The sequence below is a fragment of the Argiope bruennichi genome, chromosome 5 (genome assembly GCF_947563725.1).
Source record: "Argiope bruennichi chromosome 5, qqArgBrue1.1, whole genome shotgun sequence".
Taxonomy (NCBI): domain Eukaryota; kingdom Metazoa; phylum Arthropoda; class Arachnida; order Araneae; family Araneidae; genus Argiope; species Argiope bruennichi.
This window is the reverse complement of record NC_079155.1, coordinates 77346474-77373705: the sequence shown is the minus strand read 5'-3', so window position 1 is coordinate 77373705 and position 27232 is coordinate 77346474. Positions and strand designations below refer to the sequence as shown.

At 25.3% G+C, this 27232-nt stretch overlaps 2 protein-coding genes across 2 annotated transcripts in view; one reads left to right on the top strand and one right to left on the bottom strand.

Annotated features, from left to right (window-relative positions):
• LOC129968881 (THO complex subunit 5 homolog B-like) overlaps positions 1 to 16946 on the bottom strand; it is a 33561-nt gene extending 16615 nt beyond the window's left edge. The window contains exons 1-10 of the mRNA XM_056083196.1: positions 16701 to 16946; positions 12483 to 12617; positions 8684 to 8794; positions 7756 to 7853; positions 5455 to 5530; positions 5296 to 5366; positions 3239 to 3353; positions 1863 to 1998; positions 1680 to 1754; positions 1418 to 1461 (exon numbers count right to left, since the gene is read on the bottom strand). Coding sequence (XP_055939171.1) covers positions 1418 to 1461; positions 1680 to 1754; positions 1863 to 1998; positions 3239 to 3353; positions 5296 to 5366; positions 5455 to 5530; positions 7756 to 7853; positions 8684 to 8794; positions 12483 to 12617; positions 16701 to 16799 — 960 coding nt within the window. The 5' untranslated portion in view covers positions 16800 to 16946. The remainder of the gene's footprint in view (positions 1 to 1417; positions 1462 to 1679; positions 1755 to 1862; positions 1999 to 3238; positions 3354 to 5295; positions 5367 to 5454; positions 5531 to 7755; positions 7854 to 8683; positions 8795 to 12482; positions 12618 to 16700) is intronic.
• A 554-nt stretch (positions 16947 to 17500) lies between these two features.
• LOC129968822 (14-3-3 protein epsilon-like) lies at positions 17501 to 26839 on the top strand. The gene is made up of 6 exons (XM_056083092.1): positions 17501 to 17772; positions 21201 to 21400; positions 22781 to 22887; positions 23387 to 23524; positions 24135 to 24340; positions 25356 to 26839. The coding sequence occupies exons 1-6, from the start codon at positions 17709 to 17711 to the stop codon at positions 25412 to 25414; spliced, it is 774 nt and encodes a 257-aa protein (XP_055939067.1). The 5' UTR covers positions 17501 to 17708; the 3' UTR covers positions 25415 to 26839.
• Positions 26840 to 27232: the final 393 nt, after the last annotated feature.

Below are 27232 nucleotides of genomic sequence, written 5' to 3'. Positions count from 1 at the left end.
CAGAAATTCCATATTGCGGATGAATACAACTGACACATTTGTCATAGTTTTTTTTTTTTTTTTTTTTAAATTTAAAATTGGCAATGAGCATCTAAATGTTTAGGACAGGGATGGCGAACCAGTGGCATGCATGCCATTGATGGCACGTGACACAAAATTGTCCCAATTCGATTGGTTGGAAATTGAAGAATTTGAAATGCAACCAATTGATTTCCAGTTGAGTTCAATGTGAATTTAAAAATTTATTCAATGATCAGAAAAGTTGGAATAGATTGAAACAGAAAGATTAACAAGTAATATAATTAAAAATGACAGTAATGAAATTTTGGAAACATGGAATTCGATTCCAGACATATTTAACTGTTTGAAGAAGCTAGCTCATGCTATTTTAACCATATTTTCATCTACTTATGCCTGAAAGTCATTATTTACAACGATGAATAACTTTAAAGACTCACTTAGAAACCGTTTGGCAGAGGACTACCAATTCAGCGTGCATTCTGCTAAAAGTAACACTTTACAATTCTAATATAAGATATTTGCCATCTAATCTGCAACAACAGAAGTCACACTAATGATACTTTAATTTGAATTGCACATAACTAAAACATTTACTACTATACAGAGCAACATGTATTTTTTCGTAATAAAGAAAGGGTTTTGAGTAGTTAGTATTTAATTCTATTATTTTCCCAATAATCACAAGTCAAAATTATTTGACAGCACATCTATACCTCATTAAACATTTCTTTAGAAAAAAAATGGGACGTTCATCCATAAAGGTTCGCCACCTCTGGTTTAGGAAATGCATCTTTTTTCATATAAGTTTTCATTTTTCTTCAATTGATTTATTAGACTAAGATTCTATTTTAGTCATTCTGTCACACTCTGAAGAATAAATACATGGATTATGTAATAGCATTAAATTAATCCATTGACTAGTGACTATCTTGCACCTGAATCTCTTTAAAACAACAATGCTTGAATGTAATAAGAACGATTTTGAGTTCCAGAAATTATTGCTTAATCTCATTATGACAACATTCTATGTTATAGCCAGTTTAAAGATTAATATGAAAAATATAATCATAGAATAAAATTTGATTGCATTATTTTAAAGAAGTCATTCAGGTAAAAATTTATATAAAAATGTAAGAAAAGAACAAAACATATTAAAGAAGAGAATAAAAGCTTCATGTCTCTAATAAATTTTAATCACATTTATTATTATTTTTTATTTGCAGAAAAAATTCATACTCATACATGAATCCACATAATGTGGTTGACTCTAATTTCTATTTTTCTAATTCTGACACTAACTTCTATCTAATCCAATTTTTATACTATAACTTAAATTAAAGTTAAAGAATATCAGTTAATCAAAATAAGTGTTTTAAATTTATTTGAACAAACTAACCACTTCAGTGCTTTCTTCTCTGTCGGATTCACCACTCTCATCAGCTAAAAATCAGAAAACACCAAAAAATAAATATTAAGCTTGGATGAAAAAAAAAAAAAAAAAGTCATTATTTTGCTTATTTATTGACAGATTACACTTTTCTCAAATATAAAAAAACTAAGCATCATTTTAAAAACAGGAAGCTACAATCATTATTTGAGTATTGAATATATTAAAAATTAAATAACAAGCACATACACACATAAAAAAAAAATCTTACATAATTCTTCTGGCTTGGGTTGAAGAGTCTTAATGTCATCAATATTGCCTTCTATATCGATTTCAATTTTTTTCCCTATAATATAAGGATTAATAACAAACAGTCAAATAAATGATTTTTAATTTATTATCCTCTAATCAATTTAATTATATAAAAATATTAAAAATTAAAACTATATTGTACCTTCATAATGTTCCTTGTATGCATTGGCTTGAACATACAATACATATAGAGGTTTTGGCAAATATCTTGCAAGTTTATGAGTGACATGCATTACCTGAAGTGGCATACCCATCTTGCTCTCAAATGGTTCAGCAGCCTAAGGTGATAAATGGGAGATCCATTAATACTCAAAATTAGGAAAAGTTGGCATTATTTTAAGCCATTCAATTAATTAAATGCAATTACAGTCAAAACAAAAGAGTGTCTAATAATTTCTGAGCTGTTGATGGTTTATAAGCAGCAAAGAAAATAAATCATGGTAATTAAAGCATTTCACATCCCTAGTCATTATAAATTGTCCCTTTATTGATAACCAATAGATTTGGTTTAACTTTTTAAATATTTATATCATAGAAAACTGATGTAATAAAATTCTTAAAAAATAACCAGAATTTAATAAAAAATAATCATAATTTTGATTAATATTTTTTCTACTTTCAAATTTAATTATTAAGATAAATTATAAGGAAATGATAAACTTCAAACATAACTAAAGAATATTATTTTACATTATTGGCTAGTTTAAATATATCAAAACCAGTTAACTAAATAATTAATATTTCAATATAAATCAGTAATTAATTTATATTTCAAATTATTTAATAATAACTTTAATAATTAACTGTATGCAAACAATTTAGTCTTAATATTTTAAAATGCATAGAAAATTTATATTTTCTACAAATTTATTTGGTTTCTAGCCTAATAGCACTTTTAACTAATCTGCAGTGCCCTTCTTCTCTTAGTCCAATTCTATTGTTTAGATTGAAATCTGTCATAGAGGAGCAGCTAAATGCAAAACAGCAATTGCCTTTATTCTATAATTTATATTTTCTTTGCAGATATAATTTCATTATTTTTGGTTGTACTGATACTAAAAGAGAAACTGATTAAGTTTTCTGAAATAATTTGCTAACAGGTAAGAAAGAATGTATTTCACAGAAGCACTCCTAAAATTTACTCTTAATCCTGAGCAAATATAAAGTGAAACAAACCTTTGTGATCCAAATATAGGTATTATTTAAGAAATTATACATATAATCAAACGCATTTTGTTTGCAAAAAGATTAAGCATTTATTCATATATTATATATAACTTGCATAAAAAAATAAAGAGATAAATTAGAACTTTACAAAATATCATCTTCAATCAATATATCAACCTTTAGTCAGTGGTATACAATGTTTATACCAATGAACAGTTAAGGTGCTTTCAAAAGTGTATAAAAGCAACAGACATTCCACAATCTATTCAAGTGATATTTTCATAAAAAAAAAAAAAAAAAAAAAAAATAAATAAAAAAAAAAAATAAAAAAAATTAAAAAAAAAAAATTACATCAATTATGGACCTCAAGATGGGAAGAATACTGGCAAGATTTTCTTGAAGAATTTTTTGGGATTCAATGTAAAGCTGCTTTGTGATTTCAGCCTCTTTGAGTTTCTGAGCAAATCTGAAAATAAGCACAGTAATAAATTTTTAAAATTTTAATTCAGAGATTAAATAAACATTAAAAAATTCTTGCTATCAATATGCTGCTATATTTATAGTTGTAAGAAGATAATTGTTTTAGTCTTACAGAGTGTCTTGTGAAACTAAGCATGTTAATTGTCTATTTGCAAATTTGTAATACAGTCAAAGAAAATGCTAATGTCTTCTTTTTTTGACGAAAGGTAGATATCAAAAATTGTTTTTAACATGACTAAATTTATAGGCTGGCATAATACCTATAAATTGCATGATGAGAAAAAAAATCATTAAAATGACCAACAGACTATGACTTTGGATACTACATTCATAATAATTTTTTGGATAGAAAATGAATCAAATTTTATCAATGAAATATCTTTTCCTAGTAATTTTAGATTATAATAAAACCAAGTTTATATTACATTAAAAATTTTTTAAAAATTAATGACACAATTTCATTTATGTTCACAGTTTTTCAAAAAATGTTTCAAAATATTTTAAAATATATTTTACAATAATGCTTTTCACTATTTCAGTTACTGGATTTATATTCACACATAATGCAGCAATATTAAATACATTATTTAACTGTTATTCTTTTGCATTATTGCTATTATATAATTAAGAACAAATTTTAAAAATAAAGATAAAAGATTAAGGCTAAAATATTATCACACTGCAATGTTTCATAGTAGAGGTTTGAATCCGTGTTTAATATTTATGTGGCATTCACACTCCTCTCTCATTTCTTATATATAAATAAGAAAAAAGAATAGAGAAGAAAGAAAAGTGAATAGTATGACAAAATGAGCAGGTAAAACATGCCAATCCATAAAGTAAAATGTTTAATCATATTTGAAGTGATTTTTTTAATTGGATATTTTAAGTAGCTCTTCTAACTCCTACTTAAAAACAATTTTTTTCCCAATTTTTATATAAGTGAAAAGCAAAAATTAAATTAAAGAGGCATTTTGCATGTTTTGCCTTTCACTGTTAGGTAAATTATTGAAAATATATTTTTATAATGGCAAAAGCTACTTTAAAAAAAAGATGGGAAAAAAAAGAAGAAGAAAAAAAAAAAAAAAGAGAGAGAGAGATACTGCAGCTATTGTTCTAATTTGTAGGGAAAGGAAAAAAATTCTGCTTTTTTAAAAATCTCACTTTGAAAATGATTACATGGTTAATTTTAACATCCCACATTTTGGGTAGGATAGATAGAGCATAATCTCCTCTCTTTAATTAAAAACTTTTCTCATGGCAAATTATATACTAATGAAACAAAGGAATATTTTATGTAATAACCAATTATGTTAAATGTTTTATTTTCATAATAAGCAGTAATGAACTGATGAACTTAACTAGAAATTGCATCCAAAATGTAGAAAAAACAAATGCTTTTTCAAAAATTGTTGAAAAAATTAATTCAAGCAAAAGTGTTGCTATTGCCACCGAAAGGATACAGTAATACAAGTAGGTTTGGAGAAAAGTCATGATTACATTAAAATAATGAGATAATGAAAATTGCTATTTTAATAATAGCTAATTAGGATTATAGAAAAGGAAAACAGTTATTAAATTACAGAAATTAAATAGAGGAAAGAGTTTCTTAAGTGATGCTTAAGCAAAGAAAGATTACAAAAATACATAAACAAGGAGAAAGGGGATTCCTTTTTTTTTTCCTGAATTCCTTCTTCTGACTTTCTATAGAAAGAGAGGGGGGGGGGGATTCCAAAGAATACAAGTACAATTAAAATTTGATACACTAACATTTCAATCAATATTAGTTTGAAAGAACACATTTACATAAATCTCATATTAAATATCTTGTAAATGCCCAAAATAGTAATAAATCAAAAAAAAAATTAATATTCCTTTTATACACACTTGATTGTATTAAATATTACATATAACAAATTAATGCATACCTTTTCCTTTGTTCAGATTCCCAAAATAATCTTGCAAGTCTAAGCTCATGTGGATCAAGCATGGTAATGTCCTTTAAAAAAATAAATTAAAATACTGTTAATTAAATCATTAATTAACAGTAAAAATAAAGTTTCAATAAAATTTTACCAATTTCTTACTGGCTTAGAAATTGCATCTGGTGCATCTCTGTAAAATTCTTCCACAGTAACAAGTTCAATTTCTTCATCCAAGGATCTAGAAAATAAAATCATCCACATTAAGGAAGAACACACACACATAAGAAAAAGAAAAATTCATTGATAATAATAAAAATAAAAATTCATAAATAGTCTGCATTCTTTAAATAAAAAAAAAGATCCAAACTATTGGAATTGATTTTATTCAGAAAACTATAAAATGTAAGCAAAGGTTTTGAGACAATCAATTAAATAATAATTTTTTGTTAATAAAAAAATTAGATTAACATATGAACTTGAATGATTATATATGGGATATGCAGCAACACAGACAATTTTTTTCATAATGTAGAAAGATTGCAATAAATAAACCTCAAAATATTTTAGAGTTTGAAAAAATATGAGCAGATGATTTTTGATGTCTAACGCTTGTAATAATAATAAAAAAATTATATAAAATATTTGTATGGGCAATTTTTATATCATATATAATATTTTAATTAAGTTTTCCCCTATAACAGAATATTTTATGCATTTTAATAATATGCGAGAGATATTGTTAACTGCAACACAACTATTGTGTCTTGTGCCCAGTTTTGAATCCAATTTAGATAGAAATATTATTTGCATCCATCCAAATAAATTTTATTTCCTTTTTTTAAATTCAATGTTTTTTCATACTGGAGATAACATCTACTAGTAATATTTACTTTATAAATAGCAATAATTTTTTTGGCAGTCATTACAAATGCTTTTATATATAGAAACGATTTTATCTTTAGTATTATGAATACTACCAAATGAAAATATTATATACTTTAAATCATATTATTTGCCTCTGAGTTAGCATTGGTAATGATTAGTTGTATTTTGTATTATTCTTAAAAATATGAAAAAAATTAGTTATTTGCAATTTTTGAAAATTATTTGAATCTTATTTTTCTGGAGGCCAGAAATTAAAAATTATTTAATGAAACTGATGCTCTCCTTTTAAATAAAATAAAGTAACAGGCAAACAAGGACCTTGAAATTTTAATTACAGTATAATACTGTGCACGTTTAAAAAATGCACCTATTTATGAATGGATTAGCATTCCATGGAATTCAATACTAAACATTTTTACATTCTTGCATATGAGATTTGTACCACATAACTATCAGCAGCCAATTCAGTATACGATCAATGTAATCTTGATAATGTTGATATTTGCTAAGCTATAAGTATATCAAATTTTGCTCATAAACATTGAAGCATGCATAAGATTTTAGAAAAGGTTTCATGAAATTTAATTAAATAATTAATGCTTTATTAATAAAAATTCATTTTTAAAAATTATACAAACATCAGATAGATGATATAGATCATTCAACACTATATATAATTTTATCTAAATAATTAAAATTAAGCCAATAATAAATAAAGTAAACATGGTAATATCTAGATTTTTAAGACTATTTGCCTAATTGGGAGCAAACAACTTACAATAATCAATGTGACTGCTATGTCAAAATTGCATTATCAGACATATGTATTGAAGAACAGGAAGTACCTCTAAATGAATTCTGAAACATTACTCTTTTTTTTTTCTTCTTTTTTTTTTTTTAATGCTTTTATTTTATTAAAAAGACTTTAATGAAATGTTCCCACATTCCTATCCTACTTATATACTAGAGTATGAAAATATTTTCATATTTAGCAATGACAAGTATATCAACTTCAATAGTAGAGTTTTCAACAAAAAAATACTAAAAAACAATTGAAAGCAATAAATCAAACAATAGATGTAATTATAATTTTTCATTAAAAAAACAAAAGAAGGAAAAAAGTAAAATAACTTTCTATTTGTTTAAAAGTAGAATGATTTATTATACAAATAATTGCTCAAGTACCTTTAAAATAAGAAGCTGTAAACAACAACATACAGAAAAAAAAATGCAGTAAATAAATAATTTTTTTGTCAATGAAATACAAACTTAAAAAGTAATTGAAAAGGATTGCAAATTATATGTTCATACAACTAATATCAAAACTATCAATAAGAATAGAAAACTCGCATACAGAATAATAATGCTAAAAAGAGCAAAAGATTGTATATATTTTGAAATTTTGCTTTGAATATTTCAATGTTTTTAAAATTGTGAAATTAATTAATTGCAGTAAAATTATCCAAAAATAGCTTTCCTAAAAGAAATCATCTGCTTTCCATATTATATATTCTTACTGTCAAAATATATATAACAGAATATGATAGATTATATAAGCTCTTACTCAAAAGGGCTTACCTAAATTCCAAACATTTAGTTACTTCTTTCTGCAGATGGGTGACTTCGTAAAGAAGATTTTGGTAATGAAGGTGCAAAGCATCCACCTTCTGTTTTCGCTGCATTAAAAAAAAAAAAAAAAATTAAAGCAAAGCTTTATTTCAGCAAAGATCAGTATTTTTAATTAACAACATAACAGTACTATAATTTTGAAAGAAATAAAAATTGCTGCACAAAGATTTAAATTATAAGTAATTACCATTTAAGAACAAACAATATTTTCAAATGCTTATTTGCAGCTAAGTTAAAAAAAAAAAAATTTATTACCATTAAAACTAAAGTTTTTATTTAAATGTATTTTGATTTAAATTTTATTAATTCATTGAATTTGATGTTACTATAAATTTATATTATTGAAATAAATTATATTTTGGTTTCAGTAGCCGAAGACAATTTCTTTTAAAATTTCTACCAAGGTATAAAAAAATTTCTTTACAGAAATAATTTAATACATTTTTCATCACATCTGCCAAGATATTCCCATTTGACTAGTACAAAATATGTTAAACAAATGCCCTATAATTTATATGGTTTTGCAATAAGCAATAACAACAAAATAGGCAAATTTGAAATTCAAATTCTTACTTACTCTGAATATTTTTGTTTAATGTCAATGAATTTTTTTTTTAGAGAAAGGTATGGCATTTTAATTAAAATTTCAGTTAATTCACATGAATAAAATAAAGTGCAACAAATTTGAAAAAAGTATAAATACACTGCTGCATGAGTTTAGGGGAAGACAATTTTAAAGGCATTCCAAACAATAAATTAAAGCTATATAAAATACAAAATTTTAAAAATTACAGTGAACAAATAAGAGATTGAAAGAATTAATTTCTTTGCATTGTTAATTCTTTTACAGTATGGAAGAAAAACAATATGCTGTTACCTCATTTACAGCATCTCTGGACTTTTTCCATTGATGCTTATCCAAACGATTCAACTTCTTCAAGCGCATTGTTAGCATACAAACAAAAGGTCTTAACTGCAAAATCACACTCTAAAATAAATAAAGAAGGAAGGGGGAGGAAGAAATCAAAATTATTAAATAAAAAATTCTCAGCTTAACTGAAGAAAACATTTAATTTATAATTAACAATAACTCTTAAAAACCATCTTCATTTTTTTTTTCCTTTTAAAAGGCTTCATTATTTCAGCAAAAACTATTTTACTGAATTAATACTAATAAAATGAACATTCAAGATTTTATGGGAAATCAAACATTAGTTTTATTAAACCAAAATTTTTCCAAATTTATTCATGTGAAGTTTATGGTAAAATACAATCTTCTCAGATAAATAACATATAAACATATATTGTATGTTAATCAGATTATTTGTTCATGTTGACATATCATATATTTGGAAAAAATAATCATAGCAGTTAAATTTTTATTTTAATAGATAAAATAAATACAAGAATTAATACTAATTTTTTTTACAGATATTAAAAAAATAACAACAAAAAAAATGTAAATTGTTGTTTTTTTAAAATATAACATGGAAAAAATAGTTAAGTAATAAAATTCTTGAAAACTTACTCTAATTTATCATTGATCATTTTTCAACTAACAAATGAAAATAATTATTTTGATAAAAAAAGTAATAAGTTTCATATGAATATAATACAGAAATTATAATTTTACAACCCTGTAAAACAAAATATAATTCAAGTAGTTAAAAGAATAATAAATATTTTAATACATTGTAAATAAATAATTATACATTAATCTATTTAATTATTCAGTATAAATAAACATTGTGCATATAATATTGTTCTGATATTTTGTACTTCATAAATGTTGAATCATTTACAAATTTATTTATTTAATATACAGGTTAAAAGCCCATTTTAATTAATCTAACTGTAGTCTGTCCTAACCTTTCAATGTTTTTTCCCTCTTCAAGATTATTCTCTCTTTAGAGATACTTTCAAACAAAGGAGCCATATTAATGTTTATAAATTTTTTAATGTCAGTAATAATGAATTTTTATAAATTAAGTAAATGCTGCAAGGAATAATTATAAGAATAATATTTTAATCCAAAAATATTACTAGAATAAAGCAATTATTCTTGACATCTTACTGCCATAAGAAAAAAAAAAAAAAAAAAAAAAAATACTCATTAAGAAATCAAAATATAGATTTTTCATGAATACATAAAGAGCTATTGGTAACAGAAAAGCTATCAATTATGTTTAGAAAGAAAATGAAGATGTTTTATGCTAAGTATATATTTCATTAAAGATTGTTACAAAATTGATATACACAAAATAAAACATTTTTAGGCATTTCCTTCTATAATCCAGCCAATATTATATAAAAAGTATTCACGTATTTTATGAATTATTAGAAAAAAAAAAAAAAAGATTATGTATCTGTATGCTAAAAGAATGAAAAAGAAAGTTCTGTATATAACTACATAGAATTTTTTTACAATAACTCTAATAGTAATAGCTAAGCAAAATTACTACTGATTACAGATACGATTTTTTATTTTATTGATTTATTTTGTTTTTATTCAATATTTAGATTGAAAAAAAAATTGAAATAAATGCAATAACAAACATTTTCCCTTCCCATTATTTACAATGACCATAGCATAAGGTGCTAAATTTATAAAATAATTTACTTCATAAACACAAAATATTACATTTATTAGTTTTATAATAATGCAACAAATACTATGTATTTTTATACTGTCATCATCTTCTTCGATAAATTCTAGAATTATATTAAAATATGGTATATTTTTATTTCTTAAAATGATTGATAATAAATAAACTTCTTATTTTATTAAATGACATCTGAAGAAAGAACTGGAGTTTGAAAGTTGACATCATATTTGGGAAGAAACTTAACAGGGAGGCAATGTTGATAATTATAACAATATATGCTTAAAAAAATATAAATTATGAATTTAATTCTTTCATGAATCTTTTATCACATTTTTTTCATTAATAGAATATAAATAATTTATGCAAATGAAGAAATTGAGAGGAAATGTCAGGTAATCAAAGTCAGGTCAGAGGAAATTTATTTTTAAATGCAATTAAAAATTTAGCTCCTGAAACACTTTTATGAAAAAGGGGAAAAAATCCAAGATACATCTTTTTTTTTCTTTCCCCTCATTCAAATTTCTTCTCCCATTATGACCATTATGACGATATTTCCTTTCGACCCAGCAGGTTCTCTCACATTGGTATCACTGTCTTTTGGTAATACTAGTTTGAGAGGACCTGGTTATTTACAATCATTTTTCTACGGGAAAATATTTTTAAATTCCCAAATTTTAAAATAAATAAGAAAACAAAGACTTAATCAGTGACAATCTAAAAAATAGCCTTTTATAATTAAATTTGAATAATATTTTTGAAATCCAAATAATTTTTAAAAATTCTTTCCCTCTTCCTCCCTTGTTAAAAAAAGAAAAGAACATGTAATAACAAGGAAAACAAAAATAATTACAAGATTCTCCCCCCCCCCCCATCTTATCTTGGCAATTCTCTGGCCATCTCAGACTAAACTCAGCTTTTTAATATATTTTCCAAGATATATGTTTTTGCAATGGCTTTAAATATACAAATTATTTTTAAAGTTTATATTTATTATTTTATTTAATATTACAAATTAAATTTAAATACCCCCATCCAAATTTTTTTTAAATTTATTTATTTATTTTTTTGGCTGAAAACAAAATTGGAATATTTTATTTTGAAGCACTTTTTAATAAACATTAATAAGTAACAAATTTATTTCAATTATATTTAAAAAATTTGTATCAATAAATCAAAAATAATGTCCTTAAATATATATTCAATTTAAACCTAAAATTCAAATCTTTTCTTTGTTCACATATTGCGAGAATGACAAAATCACACTTGTATAAATATTTATAAATGGAGGTAAAAAATGTTGAAATAACTGTAAATATAATTTTCTATTTTTATTTAAAAATTTATTTACTTTAAGTCAAAAATTCAACAAACTTAACCTTGAATAACATAATTCTTATTGACTAAAAATTGTACTATTCAAGATTAATTAAAAATTTAAATTAATGAAAATATTTAATACTGCACAGTTTAAAAATAAAAATTACACTGTTCCATGATTATAACACAGGAGTCATCATTGATTGGAGACAATATATTAATTCAGAAATTTATAACATTATTGAAAAATTTAAGATAAAGGCAAATCTCACATTATCCATTCAGTATGAATAATGATTTCTGATTGGACCAAAAATTTGATTTACATTTCTCTAACTTTTACGAGGTATAAATAGAAACAACATTTTAAATATTTGTTTTGCCGATCCTTATAATCTACAAATCAGAAGGAATATAGCAAAATATTTTTTTCAGCCTCAGTCAACTGATATCTAATGTATTAAGCTAACAAGATTAAACTCAAATTAACTGAATTTTTATATTTAAATTATAATTCTTGAACCTTGCATCTATGAACAAGAGATAATCTATGACATTTTGAGACCAAAATCATTATATTCAATATATAAATAAATTTAATTTTGTATTCTTCACAGAAAATTCACCTCAGTTGAGTTTTACAAACTACCAGAACAGAAGTATGGGCAAAACAATAAATCAATTGATTCTCAGAACAATAAGGATTATGATAATTTACAAAATTCTTAGAAATTCAATCAAATTAATGCTTACTTCATTTTCTTTCCCTCTTCTTGAAATGCATATATTATGAAAATAGTCACGCATTTTTTGACAAGTTTCAACAAAATTTTCATAACAATAATCTGCTGGTTCTTGTTCTTCTAAGCGAAAACAGTCTACATTAACCTGAAGAAAAAATATAAATATGTTAACCAAGTAATATATATAATATTAATAAGATATTAATGAAGTGAAATGGCCATTATTAAAAAACCAAGAGAAGAAATGGCTTTATATGAAAATATATTGCTATTACTTTTTTTTCGTTATTGATTGCAAAATGCATATAAAATCTCAAAAGAGAAATCTTCAATAAAAGTGTAAATCTATACATACAAATAAGTTCTCACAAGCTACAATGTCTTTTATAAAGAAATTTCAATTTTTTTCATTTTTATTATATACATTTAACTGCATATTAGTCTTGAAATATTTCCCTGCATATTAGTCTTGAAATTACAGATAAAATTATATTTCAGAGATTACTCATAAGTCATCAAAACTTAATCATTTCATTTTTTTTTTTTTTTTTTACTTGAATCTATGTGAACTTATGTATTAGCTTATGTATTACTGGTAAATTTCTTATTCAATCGCAGGTCAATAGCAAAAAGTAAACAGATGAAAATGACATCATAGGCAGTTAGTCACTGGTTGCAATAAAAATTGACAATTAGTCACTGATTGCAATAAAAATGATACCATTGACAATTAATCTTTGACATGTCATTAATCTACAAGTACTGAATCAAAATAACATAAAAGTGGCTAAGTGACCACCAAACATCAAAAAAGCTAAATGCTAAATATTAGAATGGTTGAAGTGTAGTTTAGTACGCCCCTGAGTTTGTTGCCAATATGGTAACCCAACAAAATGATCCTATAGAAACCCTGATGCTGTTTTGTTTACTACTTTTTACAGTGGTTGAGTCGTACATGAAGTACAACTATTTTATGAAAAATGTTAAATTACAAATAATAAAAAAATATCAATTAAAGATTTTAATTTTGTATAATAATTAAAAGTTTTTTATTGCTAATAAAACACTATAACTTTTATTTTTAATGTGAATACGAACAAAAAATATTTATTCTCTAGCAATACTGAGCTGTTGGTATGCGTTTTAGAAATCATCTGAATTATTAACTTAAGAAATCATAAACAATGGAATTCTTTTCACTTTTCGCAATTTTTTTTCTGATCTGACGGTTTCCTTGATAAGTTGTTATATTGCTAATTGTTCAAGAACGGATGTGTGGTGAATGGAATGGTAGGAAATATTTTGAACCTGAAGAATGAATAAAGGGCGTGTGCAATATATATATTTTTTACGAGTTGATGAAGTTGAGAAAACAATGCTTGTTTCAAATTTTGTATGCAGAATCTTTTGATTATTACTGTTCCTGTTATCCACACAATCCTTATGTTGAATGACCTAGTGAAGCTACGAGGATTTCGCTCCCGTTGCTAGCGAAACCATAGGATGTATTTTTAAGCTAACAAATTCTACCCGGTACCTTCTTTAGATGCCGAAGGCATCACATTCTCTAGATTTTACTCTCTACACAATAGACTGGCACAGTTGGTTTGAAAAGCTTTTTTCAAAAAAGCTTTTCGTTGGTTCAAAATCATTAAGATAAGTAGCAATAGTGATTCCAATGATTTAAAAAAAAAAATAATCTCAGATAAAAACAATACTTATCAGTAAAAATCATAATTTTAATGCAAAAAGTAACCGTATCTGTTTTGGTAATGTATTTCTGTAATCTGGCAACCGTATCTGTTTTGCGTAAGTGTTTGTTTATTTTGTCCACCATCTTTATTGGCAACTTGGCACAGCAAGGGGCATACTAAACTACACTTTCACCATTAGAATTTTGTTACTTTTTCGAATTTAATCAAATATTTTAATGCTTCAAATGTACGAATTTTTTTTAATATTAAAATAAAATTATATGTTAACTTTTTGCAGCTCTTTTTTAAAAAAATATCTAAATCAACAAATTTTAGGCTTTTATTTAAAAAATTTTTTTTGTGAAAAATAAATATTTATCTTTAAAATTTCATGTAAATTTGAAACAAATATTTCAGGATATGTTTCTCTAAAATAAAGTTATCCTGAATCCTAGTTTAATGTATCCCCCCCGAGTTTGCTGCCAATATGGTAATCCCAAAAAGTTAGAATAATTTTCCAAGTAACCCTAATACTAATTTGTTTAAAAAAATTTTTTTTTCCTTTCTTTTTGCTTGTTGAATTGTACATCCACTACAGCAATTTAGTAAGAAATGAAAATTAAAATTAATTGACAAATAAACAACCATTAAAGAATTTTATAAAATTACATTTTATAATTGAAAGTATTTTTACTAAGTGTTATTTTTAAAGTGAATATGAATATTTATCCTTTTGTTATTCTCACCAAATTATGTTATTTTAATTAAAATCATCTGTTTACGAATTTTGTCAGAACAGAAAACTGAAAAAAAACTAGAAACATCTGCTCAAGCTTTTTGAATCTTTCATCTTTTATTTCAAAGTATTTCATTTAAATATTATCTTACCATTCTAATGGATTTCTTGACAATTTACTATTCTGTTTGTGGATTTCCCATGCTTAATTGATAAGTTGGTGAATATTCAATAATTCAATGTCTAAGAATTAGGATAATCAAAAATATCATGAGGGATATTGTATCAGAGAATTGTTTATTTTTTTAAAGAAATCATTCCCTACTCAAATGAAGAATTAGTTGAACCATGTAAGCGCATTTATGCTTTCTAATTTCTTCTTAAGAAAAGCATCAATCTCTAGTAGCGAAGCTATTAGGAATGGGTGTCTTCCTTATGCTGTTCTAATTATTCTCAGAATCCTTCAGTTTAATGAGCAAGCGAAACTATTTGGTTTTCACTCCTGCTGCAAATAAAGCTAAAAGATGCATTTTTAGGGTAAAAAATTGTGATCATCACCTTCTTCAGATGCCAAATACACCGGGTGCCTGCGTTATTCCATTTCTTTAAGAGTTATTCAAAAAAAAAAAAAAAAAAAATCCTTATGTTCAATGTACTAGTAAAGTTATTAGGTTCCTGCGTCTGCTGTTAGTGAAGCCATATGTTTTTTTTTTGTTGTTGTTGTTGTTATTGTTGTCTTTTTTAGTTAAAAAATTCTACTCATTGCCATCTTTAGATGCCGAAGACATTGTGTGTTTGAATTTTATTGTATAAAATACAAAAGTGCAGCTGATTTGCAAAAGTTCATTATTTTAGAATTCAAAAGAGATTCAGCAATTGCGACTCATAAAGGTTAAAAAAGAAGTGTTCTTAGGTAAAACAATCATGATCAATCAGTTTCCAAATTTTAATAAAAATGTTGGGTAATTGTAATTGTTTCACAGTATTTGTTTGGCAACATGGCACTGTCGACATCCTTAACAATGAAGAGGGACACTAAAGTAGGACTTTATCAAAATATTCTGGATACAAATCAATCTGCTATTACCACAGGGAAATGAAACTCATATTTTTTTTATTAGGAAAATTAAAACAGTAATTCTCAGCCTTCAAGTTTTATGAAATTGATCAAAATTTTCTCATCAGATAAACAGTTTTTAAGAATTTCATTTAGAAATGAATTTTAATATTTAAATATAAGAGACGTACATTGAATAAATTTATTAATAATCATAGTAATTACAATAAAAAGTAGAAACATTTATAAGTAATTAAACAGAGCCAATAAAATGAATTTGAATGACTCAATTGTATAAATATGGAAAGGTGGATATCCTAGGAAATTTCTAATAATTCAAACATAATCTTACGAAAATTTTGAAAAATTACACAAACTGAAAAGGAAGTCAAGCAACCTGCGATATTTTCTATCGTTGGCAAAATATCATTATAGCATCTAGCAAAATGCCGTCTTTCAGTTTAAAAACGTTTCCGAATCGGAATGCAAGTGTATGAAATGCCCCAAATGAAGAAAGTCGCTAGCATAAAATACGTCAACCTATATTAAAACTGGATTTAAAACAAGAGGGAGGGGTGATTAAAAGTCATTTTAATGTTTAATTTTTGTCAACTGATATCTAGCAATGCATTAACTATTTAAGCTATCATTATTTATCGTCACGTTTACAAATTAAAATTCTATAAAATTATAATAAATCTTTTTTTTAATTACTTACATATATAAATTTTTCTGACTTACCGGTAAAATGGATAAGATATTGGGTCTGGCATGATGAGTTTTGAGGCGCTTAGCCTTTTTTTCGCGGGAACTGATTTCAGCTTTTTCTTTCTTGTTCATAGCAGAAATTTAGTTTGAAAATTTATCTCTTCAATTTTCTTTACAATAAGAAGAACGTTTCAATAAATAATTAAATATAACTTATTTTTATAACTATCTTAAGACTCTTTTTCTATACAATGTATTTCTTCACTTCAAAATCTTTTCTTTTTTTATGATCGGTTTTTACTGTATAGCTGAAGCATCAATAGGGATGAAGACAATTTAGATAAAGCTATAAATCGTATTAATTCAAAATTTATCAAAATAAAATTTTCAAATGAAATATGCGGTTTTAATCGATAAAAAATCTAATTATTTTATTGTAAGGTAAAAATTAAATATAATAAATACACAAAGAAAATATTTTTAATTATCTAACTATTCTTTGAAAATTTTATGTCCGGATTCTTTTTTTATCACTTTAAACTTCCTTTAACAATACATCGACGTATAATATGAAGGATATCTGATTTATAGTCTTTGGATAAAACAAAGACATGAGTTACATTTGTAATTGCTACAATGTCAGTTTGGTTCCGTGCTTTATAATCCCCATAGAATATTTGACACAATAGTTAAGAATTTATGGAAATTATTTATCAATATTTATTTATTTATTTTATAAAGGGGGACTATTAAAGTGACGTCATACTATATAACATTTTTGTCGATCTGCGCAATATTACAATAGAAATATTACATGCGCACTATTTTCATTCCCGGAGTAAGCCGGTTCCAGTTTTGGAGGTGCGGCCATCTTTGCGGCGGGAATAAGTCTCTGGCCTTTAGAATTTTGTAGCGTGGGCTGGGCGGAGTCTGAATTTCTGACGGATAGCGATTATCATTTAAATTTCGTTAGTAACGTCCATTCTGAGTTCAATCTTCAAATCCATCTTGTAAATTTAAAGTTTCATTCTAGCTGCTGTGATGGCCGACAGAGAGGATAATGTCTATAAAGCTAAATTGGCGGAGCAGGCCGAAAGATACGATGGTGAGCACAATTCTCGTTTTCATAGCAAATTTTTTTATTTTACGTTCGAAGAATTTAAATATAGTTTCCTTTCTGTCAAGCCATCTGCATTTTTTTAAGCTGTTCGTTTCCCTTAGTAGCATCAATTTACACTATTCCCTTTTGCCCTTATTAATTAATTCAATAAAGCTTTTATTTCGTACATTTGATTATTCACATGATGACTGTTGCGAAACCACGTTAAATTTATAAAGCATTATTAAATGTAAATCGTGCTTAATTCTGATCAATAATAAAAGATATTTCAATGATTTATTGGTTGCGCTAGTGTTACTTTAAAACTAGATAAACTATTTTAGGCATGCGAATAGAACCGCATTGCATGAGTCATGCCGAAAATTCCTGAGTCGCAGAGTTCTGACTTATCATTTAAATATTTTTTCACCTGAAATATAATTATACGAAAATCTGTTTAGTAAATTAGTCAAAGATGTTCTTAAAAGTAATTGTGTAATTCGCTTTTGACAATTGAAATATTTTAAAGGGTATCGCCCTGTTATCTTAAAATACCTGTTTTTTTAATCATAATTTTCTTATGTGCACATTCGAATTAAATTTTAAATTTAGCTGAATTATGTAATAAATTTTAGAAACTTTAAGCTATAAACTACAAAAAGAAAAAAATTATTATAAACGTAACTAGTTTGCAAAAATTTGGTCTTAAGCTTTAAAGAAGTATCTCAAACTATAAAATTTTTTTGTTTATTTTTTATTTTTCCTGAATAAACTAAATGCATTTCAAACTATAACTAGAAATTTAGTTTTTTTTTTTTAATTTTTGAAAGCAAGACTTATTGAATTGTGCTTTGGCTTTAAAAAATTTCTTTCTACTATAGAAAGTCATTTACTTTTTTTTAATACAAAGCTTGCATTCAGGCAATATGCTTCTGATTCTTCCAATTTTAATACTGCTTTATCTAAATTTCAGCTTTGATTGTATTTAATTTCAAGTTTTTTGTTATAGTTATTAGATTAATACTTCGTTTTAGTTTTTATACGACTTTTAATTTTAGAAAGATGAGTTAGTTATGAATATTTATTAAAATTCTGTGATAATCCTATAAATTTGCATTCTTATTTCTTCCTTATTGTGATTTTTCTTCTGAAAATCGGGTAATACATCTAATGAAATTGCTTTCATGTCTCTTCCTTGTTCAGAGAATAGGTAGCTCATTATTTAATTTGGCCACAAGGTTATCAGAGAATGTAAGTTATCTGTTTAAGAATGTTTCCTGTTTTTTTAAATTGAAATGCAGGAAGAGATTTTATTTTGATAAGTTCTGCATATATTTAAGTTCTATAATCTGTAAAGCAGGAAACTTGTATATTTAATTATTTAATATTTTGCTTGTATGATTGAATTCTGAAACTTAAGCCTAAGTAAAATTAACTCAGCGTTGTGCGAAATCCATTCTAATTTAAATTTCATTCTTTTTATAATTATTGGATATAAAACAACTGCAGAGTATAATCATAGTGTCCCTTGCTGTATATTAATCTTTTACTTTTAAGTTGAAGTTATTAATATATATCAAAGCTCCTATCTATTTTAAAATGCTTTTGCCCCTCTAAGCTGAAAACAATTTAGTAGTCAATGATCTTTTTACATTACTGTTTTTTTGGGGGGGGGGCATAAGACATGTTCTTGCCATAATGTGATCAGATCTGATGTTCAACATTTTGGATATCACTTGAATAAGTTTTTAAGCTTGTATTTTTCTCATTTGAGTTTAGATCTAAAAATTTGGCGATTTAGATTGGTATTATGCTCTAACTGGGAAAATTTGAACAAACTATTAAACATTTTATCCTTTTTTTTTTTTTTAAATCTTGCCTTAACAACAGTTTTGTAATCGTAATTATTTTTAATATGTATAGATAAATTTAGTGAAGTTGAATACAATTACACATCTATAATAGGAAGAAATCATTTACTTAATCATATTAGTGATAAGAAGAGGTAATTTAGGAGGGAATTATTACAATAAATTTATTAACCATTTCTTTATTTTTGCTTAGATGCAATTATTTTTTCTTGTAACTATAAAACATTTTTATAATTGGATTTTTAGATATAATTACATTTCAAATGAAAGCACAAAATTTGAGGTTTCACATTCATATTGCCTATTTATAATTCATTTCGTTCTGATTAGATATCTCGAATGTCAAAATAGGAATTAATCTCTTGTCGTTTAAACTGCTGCATGCTTCTAAAATGACCTCTTTTGTGTAGATTAGATAATGGTTTTATTTAGATAAAATATTTCAGTGTCAAGATCGTGTAAATTTTTCTTAAGTTCTAAAAATTTGTTTTCTTTAGAAACGAATATTTTTCAATATCTGTAAAAATTGAATACAAGCAGTATTTTAAATTGTCTGAAAAATGGATTATTACATATCTTGTGAATGTAAACTATGTCTTAATAATTAAAAACTCATTTGTATAGTCTTCATGAATAGAAAGTTTTTTTAATTAGTTTTAAAAGGTGAATAAATAAATTTTGAATTAAAATATTTTCTTCCTGCTATTAATAAGTTATATTAAGAAAGAAATCCGTTAAATTGTTTCTGTAATTTCAATTGTCTATATCCAATATAATTTTCCTGTAAAATTAATTTGTTATAAAAGGTATTTAAATATTTTTGTCAATTTTAAAGGTTATGTCTAGTTTTATATTTTGTTACTGTTTGACTAAAATTTTTAATTATTGTCTGAATATATCATGTAATCCTTTTTACATTTGACGAAAATGTTAATAAATATCTTCAAAGTTATTTCTTGTATACAAATTTTGGGATTTTTACTTGTTTCATAAATTCCTGTCAATTTCTTAATCTGAACTTAAATAAATTTAAGAAATATAATCAAGATTTTGATTTAAGTAAAATTCTTAGGTCTTGATAAATATTTCATTCAGGTGAAAAATAAACTGCATAGTTAAAATAAAGAAATTCAGTCATATAAAATTATTTTTAAAACTTGCATATTAAAAAACCTTACCTAAGTAAAAACCTTTTTAAGAACGAATTAAGTTAATTTGCAATCTTAAGAAAACAAATCGGGTGGAAATCCAAACTTCTAAAGATTAAAAAAGGTATTATAAAAATGTTCCAATTAATAGAAGCTGATAAAGAACTAGTTATAAATTATGTATTAAAATGCTACTAGTTTTGCTTTAAAAAAAACGATGATTTAAATATTAAATTTTCTTCCAAAATATTCCTTGTAATTTCTTATGTAATTAAGAGTTGTATAATTTTTTGTCAATGAATCTTATGTTTGGTGGGAATTTAAAATAGTAAAACTAAAATTTTAATTGTCTTGTTCTGTATTTAAAATTTTATTTTTTTAAATATTTACCTAATTTTTGTTTTTGCTTTAATAGAAATGGTTGAGGCTATGAAAAAGGTGGCTTCTTTAGACCTTGAGTTGACAGTTGAAGAGAGGAATTTGCTTTCTGTAGCTTACAAGAATGTGATAGGGGCTAGGAGAGCATCATGGAGGATTATTAGCAGCATCGAACAAAAGGAAGAAAATAAAGGTGCTGAGGGCAAACTTGAAATGATCAAACAGTATCGACTTCAAGTAAGTCATTCCTAAAATTTTAAAACTGAATAGTATAAAAATAAAACTAGCAATTAGAATCTGTTATTTTTAGATATCAACTTGTGAGGGTGGAGAATAAAAGTAAACCTATAGTTAAAAATTTGATTTTCTACAGATAATTCAGTTTTTTTATTATATATATAGATTATCTTATTGGAACAATAGAATTTTTTCTAGTTATTCGAATGTGGATAAAACAAAATGAATGTTTGTGATAAATGAGTAGATTTTATTTCCCTTTGTAAAATTTTAAACAAATGATTTTATATATATATATATATATAGATATAGATAGATAGAGAGAGAGAGAGAGTTAAAAAAAATCTCCATGTTGGTGTTTTAAGTTTTGATTTTATTCAATTTTATCCTCATGATCTATATAGAAGTATAAAAACATTAAATAGAAATTCATTTTCTATTCAAATTTAAATCTATTGTACACTTACAAAAACAATACAATCTAAATATAGTTATTAAATCCTTATTTACAATACTTTCCTAACTAGTCTTCTAAACTTAATAATTATCTGAACTTAATAGCCTAAAATATTCTCAGAATTTTTAAATTAGAATATTAATGAATATTTTACTTAAATATTATAATAAAACAATTTCAAGCTTTTATTCTTTGAAAATAATGCAATTTGTTCAATTAATTATTATATTCCCATTATTTTAAATGTAAGAATTTCTATAAATTCGGTTTAAACTTTCAATAACAGTTAAGATATACCTCCAATCTTTAAAAATATTATTTGCATTGTGAATATTTACCCTAGACTATAAATAAAGTGCCTTTTGTGCGTCAATAGGTCATTTTTATGTGATGAAAGTGTGTACTTTGAATGCAAATAATTGTTTAAAAAAATCTTGGAAGTTTTTACAAAATTGCATTTTGTTTAATTTTGATTATAAATACATCATTGTAATATTTTCTCTTAAGTGACGATCAAAATATATTGTGTTCTATTTAATTCTGGATTGCTAAATCTTTTAAATAGATTATAACTTTCTAAAATTGATGACAATTCGATGCATTAAATTATCTGGTATGAAATTTGATTCAATTTACAAATCAACTTAACTCCTCGCTCTGTTCTTATGCTAACCTTGCAACTAGATACAAATTGCTATTAAAACTTAAGATCTTGTTTGTGGTACTAAGTTTCAAAAGTATGCAGAAAAATAATTGTAAATTAGACTTATTTTATACATTATAATTGTTAAATTTTATGATAAATGCACTTTATTTTTTAGTGAAAGAAATTAAAAATTTAAACAATTATAAAATATTCTACAGAGTTACAATTGCATAGTAAATTCTTGTTAATGAGTTTTATGAATAAAACAAATTTTCAGGTTGAAACTGAATTAAAAGAAATCTGCCAAGATATTCTTGATGTTCTTGATAAACACCTCATACCCACTGCTTCAACTGGAGAATCTAAAGTATTTTATTATAAAATGTAAGTAAAGGTTCCTTTTTATAAAAAAATCTTTTTAAATGCTATGCATTCCAGGGGTAGTATTTAAAGAACGAAATTTTATGAAAAGGAAGGGGTTTACAAGTTTAATATTTCAAATTTTTATACCGAATAATACCTTGAACATTTTAAATATCCTAAAGGTTCAGGTATAAATGAGTTAAAAAAAATCAAATTGAGTTATATTATCCATGCTTTATAAAATGATTTAGAGCTTGTAAAAATTTCATAGTTTTTGATAGCTTAAAAATTTTATATCTTGTAAAAAAAAAAAATTAAGCTTCTAAAAATTTCATTAAGTAATGTATATTGAATCTTTTTCTTCACTACTATGTAGCTATTTTAAGCTTATATAATAGATTTACATTGAAATAGTTTAATTTGTAAGAAATCGTGGCAATTGCTGTCAAAACTTTTGAATACAACAGTTTTTACAGAAAGCCTGAATAGTATGCTTTAAAATGTCTTCTATGTTTTTTAGGAAAGGCGATTATCACAGATATTTGGCTGAATTCGCCACAGGTAATGACAGGAAGGAAGCTGCTGAAAATAGTTTAGTTGCTTACAAAGCCGCCAGTGACATTGCCATGACAGAATTGCCTCCTACACATCCAATCAGGTAATACTCTGAGAGATTGCAAGTATAAAAACTTAATAAAATATGAAAAGGAAACAAACGTTATTTATTAAATGAAATCTAAATTTTATTACTTTCTCGAATCAGAGTTCCTTGTGTAAAATCTAAAATTCAGGATGAATTTTTGATGTAACCATTTTTATATTAATGTAATATTTTTATGTAACTTTATTTACTTATACTTCAATGTAATGAATTTTTATATGTAACCATGCTATTCTACTGTTCTTCTAATTTGAAACCTGGTGCTGTCAATTTTAAAAAGCTTTAACTTAAATAGATATAGTTGAACATTTTAAATTAAAGAATACTGAATCTTCCTTCTTCTCTTTTAGTATTTGATTTTAAAATATTTTTGTGTTTAAATGAATTGTAGGTTTAATTTATAATTTACTAATATTGTGTAAGACTTCACTAATAAAAATAAAATATTAATTTGGGAATTTGGAATAATTATAACCAATAATTCTTGTATATTGAAACATTTGTTATCTCTTATGCAGTACTAGTCTCATTCAATTGATTTTACTTTGATCATACGTTTAGAATACATAGATTTTGCTTATGGATTATTTAATTATGACCTTTATAGGTTGGGCCTTGCTCTGAACTTCTCAGTGTTCTACTTTGAGATTCTGAATGCCCCAGATCGTGCTTGTCGTCTAGCCAAGGCTGCCTTTGACGATGCCATTGCAGAGTTGGATACCCTGAGTGAGGAGAGTTACAAGGACTCTACTCTTATCATGCAGCTGCTCAGGGATAACCTCACTTTATGGACATCGGACATGCAGCATGATGGCAAGTAACATTTTACATTTACTTACGTTTTTCGTCTTTGTACTTAATTTAAAAAAAATTATGCATGATATATATAGAAAAATTTCTGTGAAAAAAGGTAAATTATAAATACTTAAGAGTTGAAAGTGTTTTTAGGTTGTAAGGAAAATTTGCTATGAGAAACCAACATTAGCAGCATTTGTATTGTGTGGTCTTTTATTAATTCAATATATATTTATGGGAGTCCCTTCTCTTTTGATTTTCTTACTTATATGCTTTATGTAATAAGTATTTTGAAATAAGGAGCTTTAATTCTGAAGTTAATTTTAAAAATATATAAATGAATTTTTAAATTTTAACCTTCTTGTAGTTTTTTTTTTTTTTTTTCTTTAGTATTTCTGTTATTTAATAAATAACATAGTCTTTACATGAAAAATTTTCTTACTTTCTTTAAATATGGTTTTCAACTTGTATATTACTTGAACCATTTTTATCATATTAATATCATTCTTCTGCATATAAAAACAGGTGGTGGTTCATTTTTGATCCGACTTCTCTCTTAAATCGTGAACTTAAATTTTGAATATGGGAAGTCTTTTTGAAATAGGAAAAAAAAAAAGATGCTTTTGCACTTGACTTTTTTTTTATGTAACAAGAATGAATTGCTGTTTTTTTTTTTTAAACTAAACATAAGGTGGGAAAACCATTTTGGGTTATACATTATTGGATATAAGCAGTTTATTGTGCTGAAATATGAACTTATTATAAATAACATTTCTTCAATACTATATATTATATAATAATTATCAAGATTGTTTATAAATTTCTCTTTAGTGAATTATCCTTGCTGGTTTAGAACAATTGCTAGTTATAAAGATTGCATGTTAGGTGACATGTATATATGAAATGTTTTTAAATTATTCAAATAGTTGAAGTAATAAGACATACTTGGCAAATAATTTTAATATATATTGACTTATTTCTGTGTTGTAAAATGTTTTTGCTTATGAATTACTCATGTTTGGATTATCTTCAGGTGAAGGTGGTGAGCAGAAAGAAACTGCCCCAGAAGCTGAAGACCAGGATGTCTCTTAAAAGCACGTGATATTTTAAATGTCTCCAATAATTCTCGAAGAGAAACTTGTGAGAAAGACTGTATTCGCATTGGTTGCCCTGTAGAGTTTTCCTTTGCTCATCTTGTGAATACCCTGTTTCATTTTTATCTTATTAGGAGCCTAGCTATTATCCATTTTTATATTACCTATTCTGCAGTTTGGAGCAAATTCCCTTTTTAAAATCGGGTTATTTTTGTCTTTTGGGAAAGAAAAAAAAAATTATAATCACTTCTCTTTATATAATTAAATCGCATCTTATTAAAATTATAAAAATGCATGCTGGATTATCTAATTGCAGCTCCAAACTGGCATCAATCTGGTTAAAACCAACTACGCATTTGAATTTGAATGATACTGTATTGAAATAAGTGTAGTTTGTAAATGAATCTCTGTAGCTTAATCTTTAATTTTCTTTTGTACTAGACTATTTGGATATATCCCCGAAATGTGCATAAATGTAGAATACTGCATGCATCAAATCATCGTTAGGCTGAAATCTTAGTTTTAATAAAAAGAGAATTGTTTTCAGTAAATGGACTGATGGCTGTTGATTAGAGGCTTGATAAGTTTAATCTCCCTCCATTCCATGTTTTTTCTTCATATCATGCGAAATACGATCAATTTAGCAAATTTGTATAATAAAAATGACCTTTTTTATTCTCTGCAATTGCTATCATTCCATGATTCTCTTGTGTAATATCTTCTGTTGTGTAAATTTTTTAGTGCTGGCTTTTTTAAGTAAAGTTTAAAACATTGTGTAAAATATTTTTTACAAAATTTTTTTATTTATTTCGCAAGATATTGAACTTTTTAGATCACTTCTTTGTACTTGCGTGTTCAAATCATATGGGGATAATTGAATGTCCCTGTCTACCCTTCACTGTAAAAACTAACTTTTGTTCCATCCATCAGATAGAAAATTGAATAAAATTTGTTTCTATTTTCATTTTTGGCATCTTTTAATCCTTTTACTTACAGAGCTTTTTGGTCACAGTACCCCAGCTTGTATAAATGTATTTATTACTATCAATATAAGTTGTCTCTTTTTATGTGTGCTTTACTTTTTGGGAATAATCTCTTCCTTTTATATCTGGGGGGAAAACTAGCCTTTGTTTTGTCTTATCTGCTCCTCCATGGCCCCTCTGGTCACTTTAGGGCTAACTTTAGATGGGTTTCATCGATTTCTAACATTGATGCACTGTAGTATATATATAAGTATGTGCCGTGTATCTGTCTTTAACAAATAAAAGCTGTCTTCTGTAGTCATTCTTTGTATATTTGTGCATTATTTGAAAGCTTACATTTATATATTTAAAAATTAATTTTGAAATTTTTGCATTGAATGGCAGATTATTTTGAACATTGTGACTGATGTAATAAAAAATAAATAAACTGGAGACCTGAAGTGCATTGAGTTTTCTCTTGTCAACAAAAATACTCCATCTCTTTATCATATAATAATGAAATTTTACAGTTGTGTGAATGTCAAAATTTTAATCAGTGACATTTTGGAAGATTAATACAAAATTAAATTAACATCTGCATGGGAAATTACATTTTGTTGATTAATAAAATAATTATTAATTGAACTTTTTGACAAGATCTGAACAATTTAATTGAATGTTGGTAGTTTTGTACATAATAAAGAAATGATTTTCAATTTTAACTTTATAATGTGAAACGGCGAATTCATTTTGATCTTAGTATTTTTGAACTTCTAATTGTATTCTACTGATAATCCCTAACCTTGATGATCAGATTTAGGAGAATAGTAGGTTTGCCTATTTAATAAACTATA

Bases quoted from the DNA above. Each gene is read 5' to 3' on its own strand.
- LOC129968822 (XM_056083092.1), top strand. From the start codon at position 17,709: ATGGCCGACAGAGAGGATAATGTCTATAAAGCTAAATTGGCGGAGCAG. The intron at 17,773-21,200 runs GTGAGCACAATT...TTGCTTTAATAG, and splicing joins GCAGGCCGAAAGATACGATG to AAATGGTTGAGGCTATGAAA. The intron at 21,401-22,780 runs GTAAGTCATTCC...ACAAATTTTCAG, and splicing joins TCAAACAGTATCGACTTCAA to GTTGAAACTGAATTAAAAGA.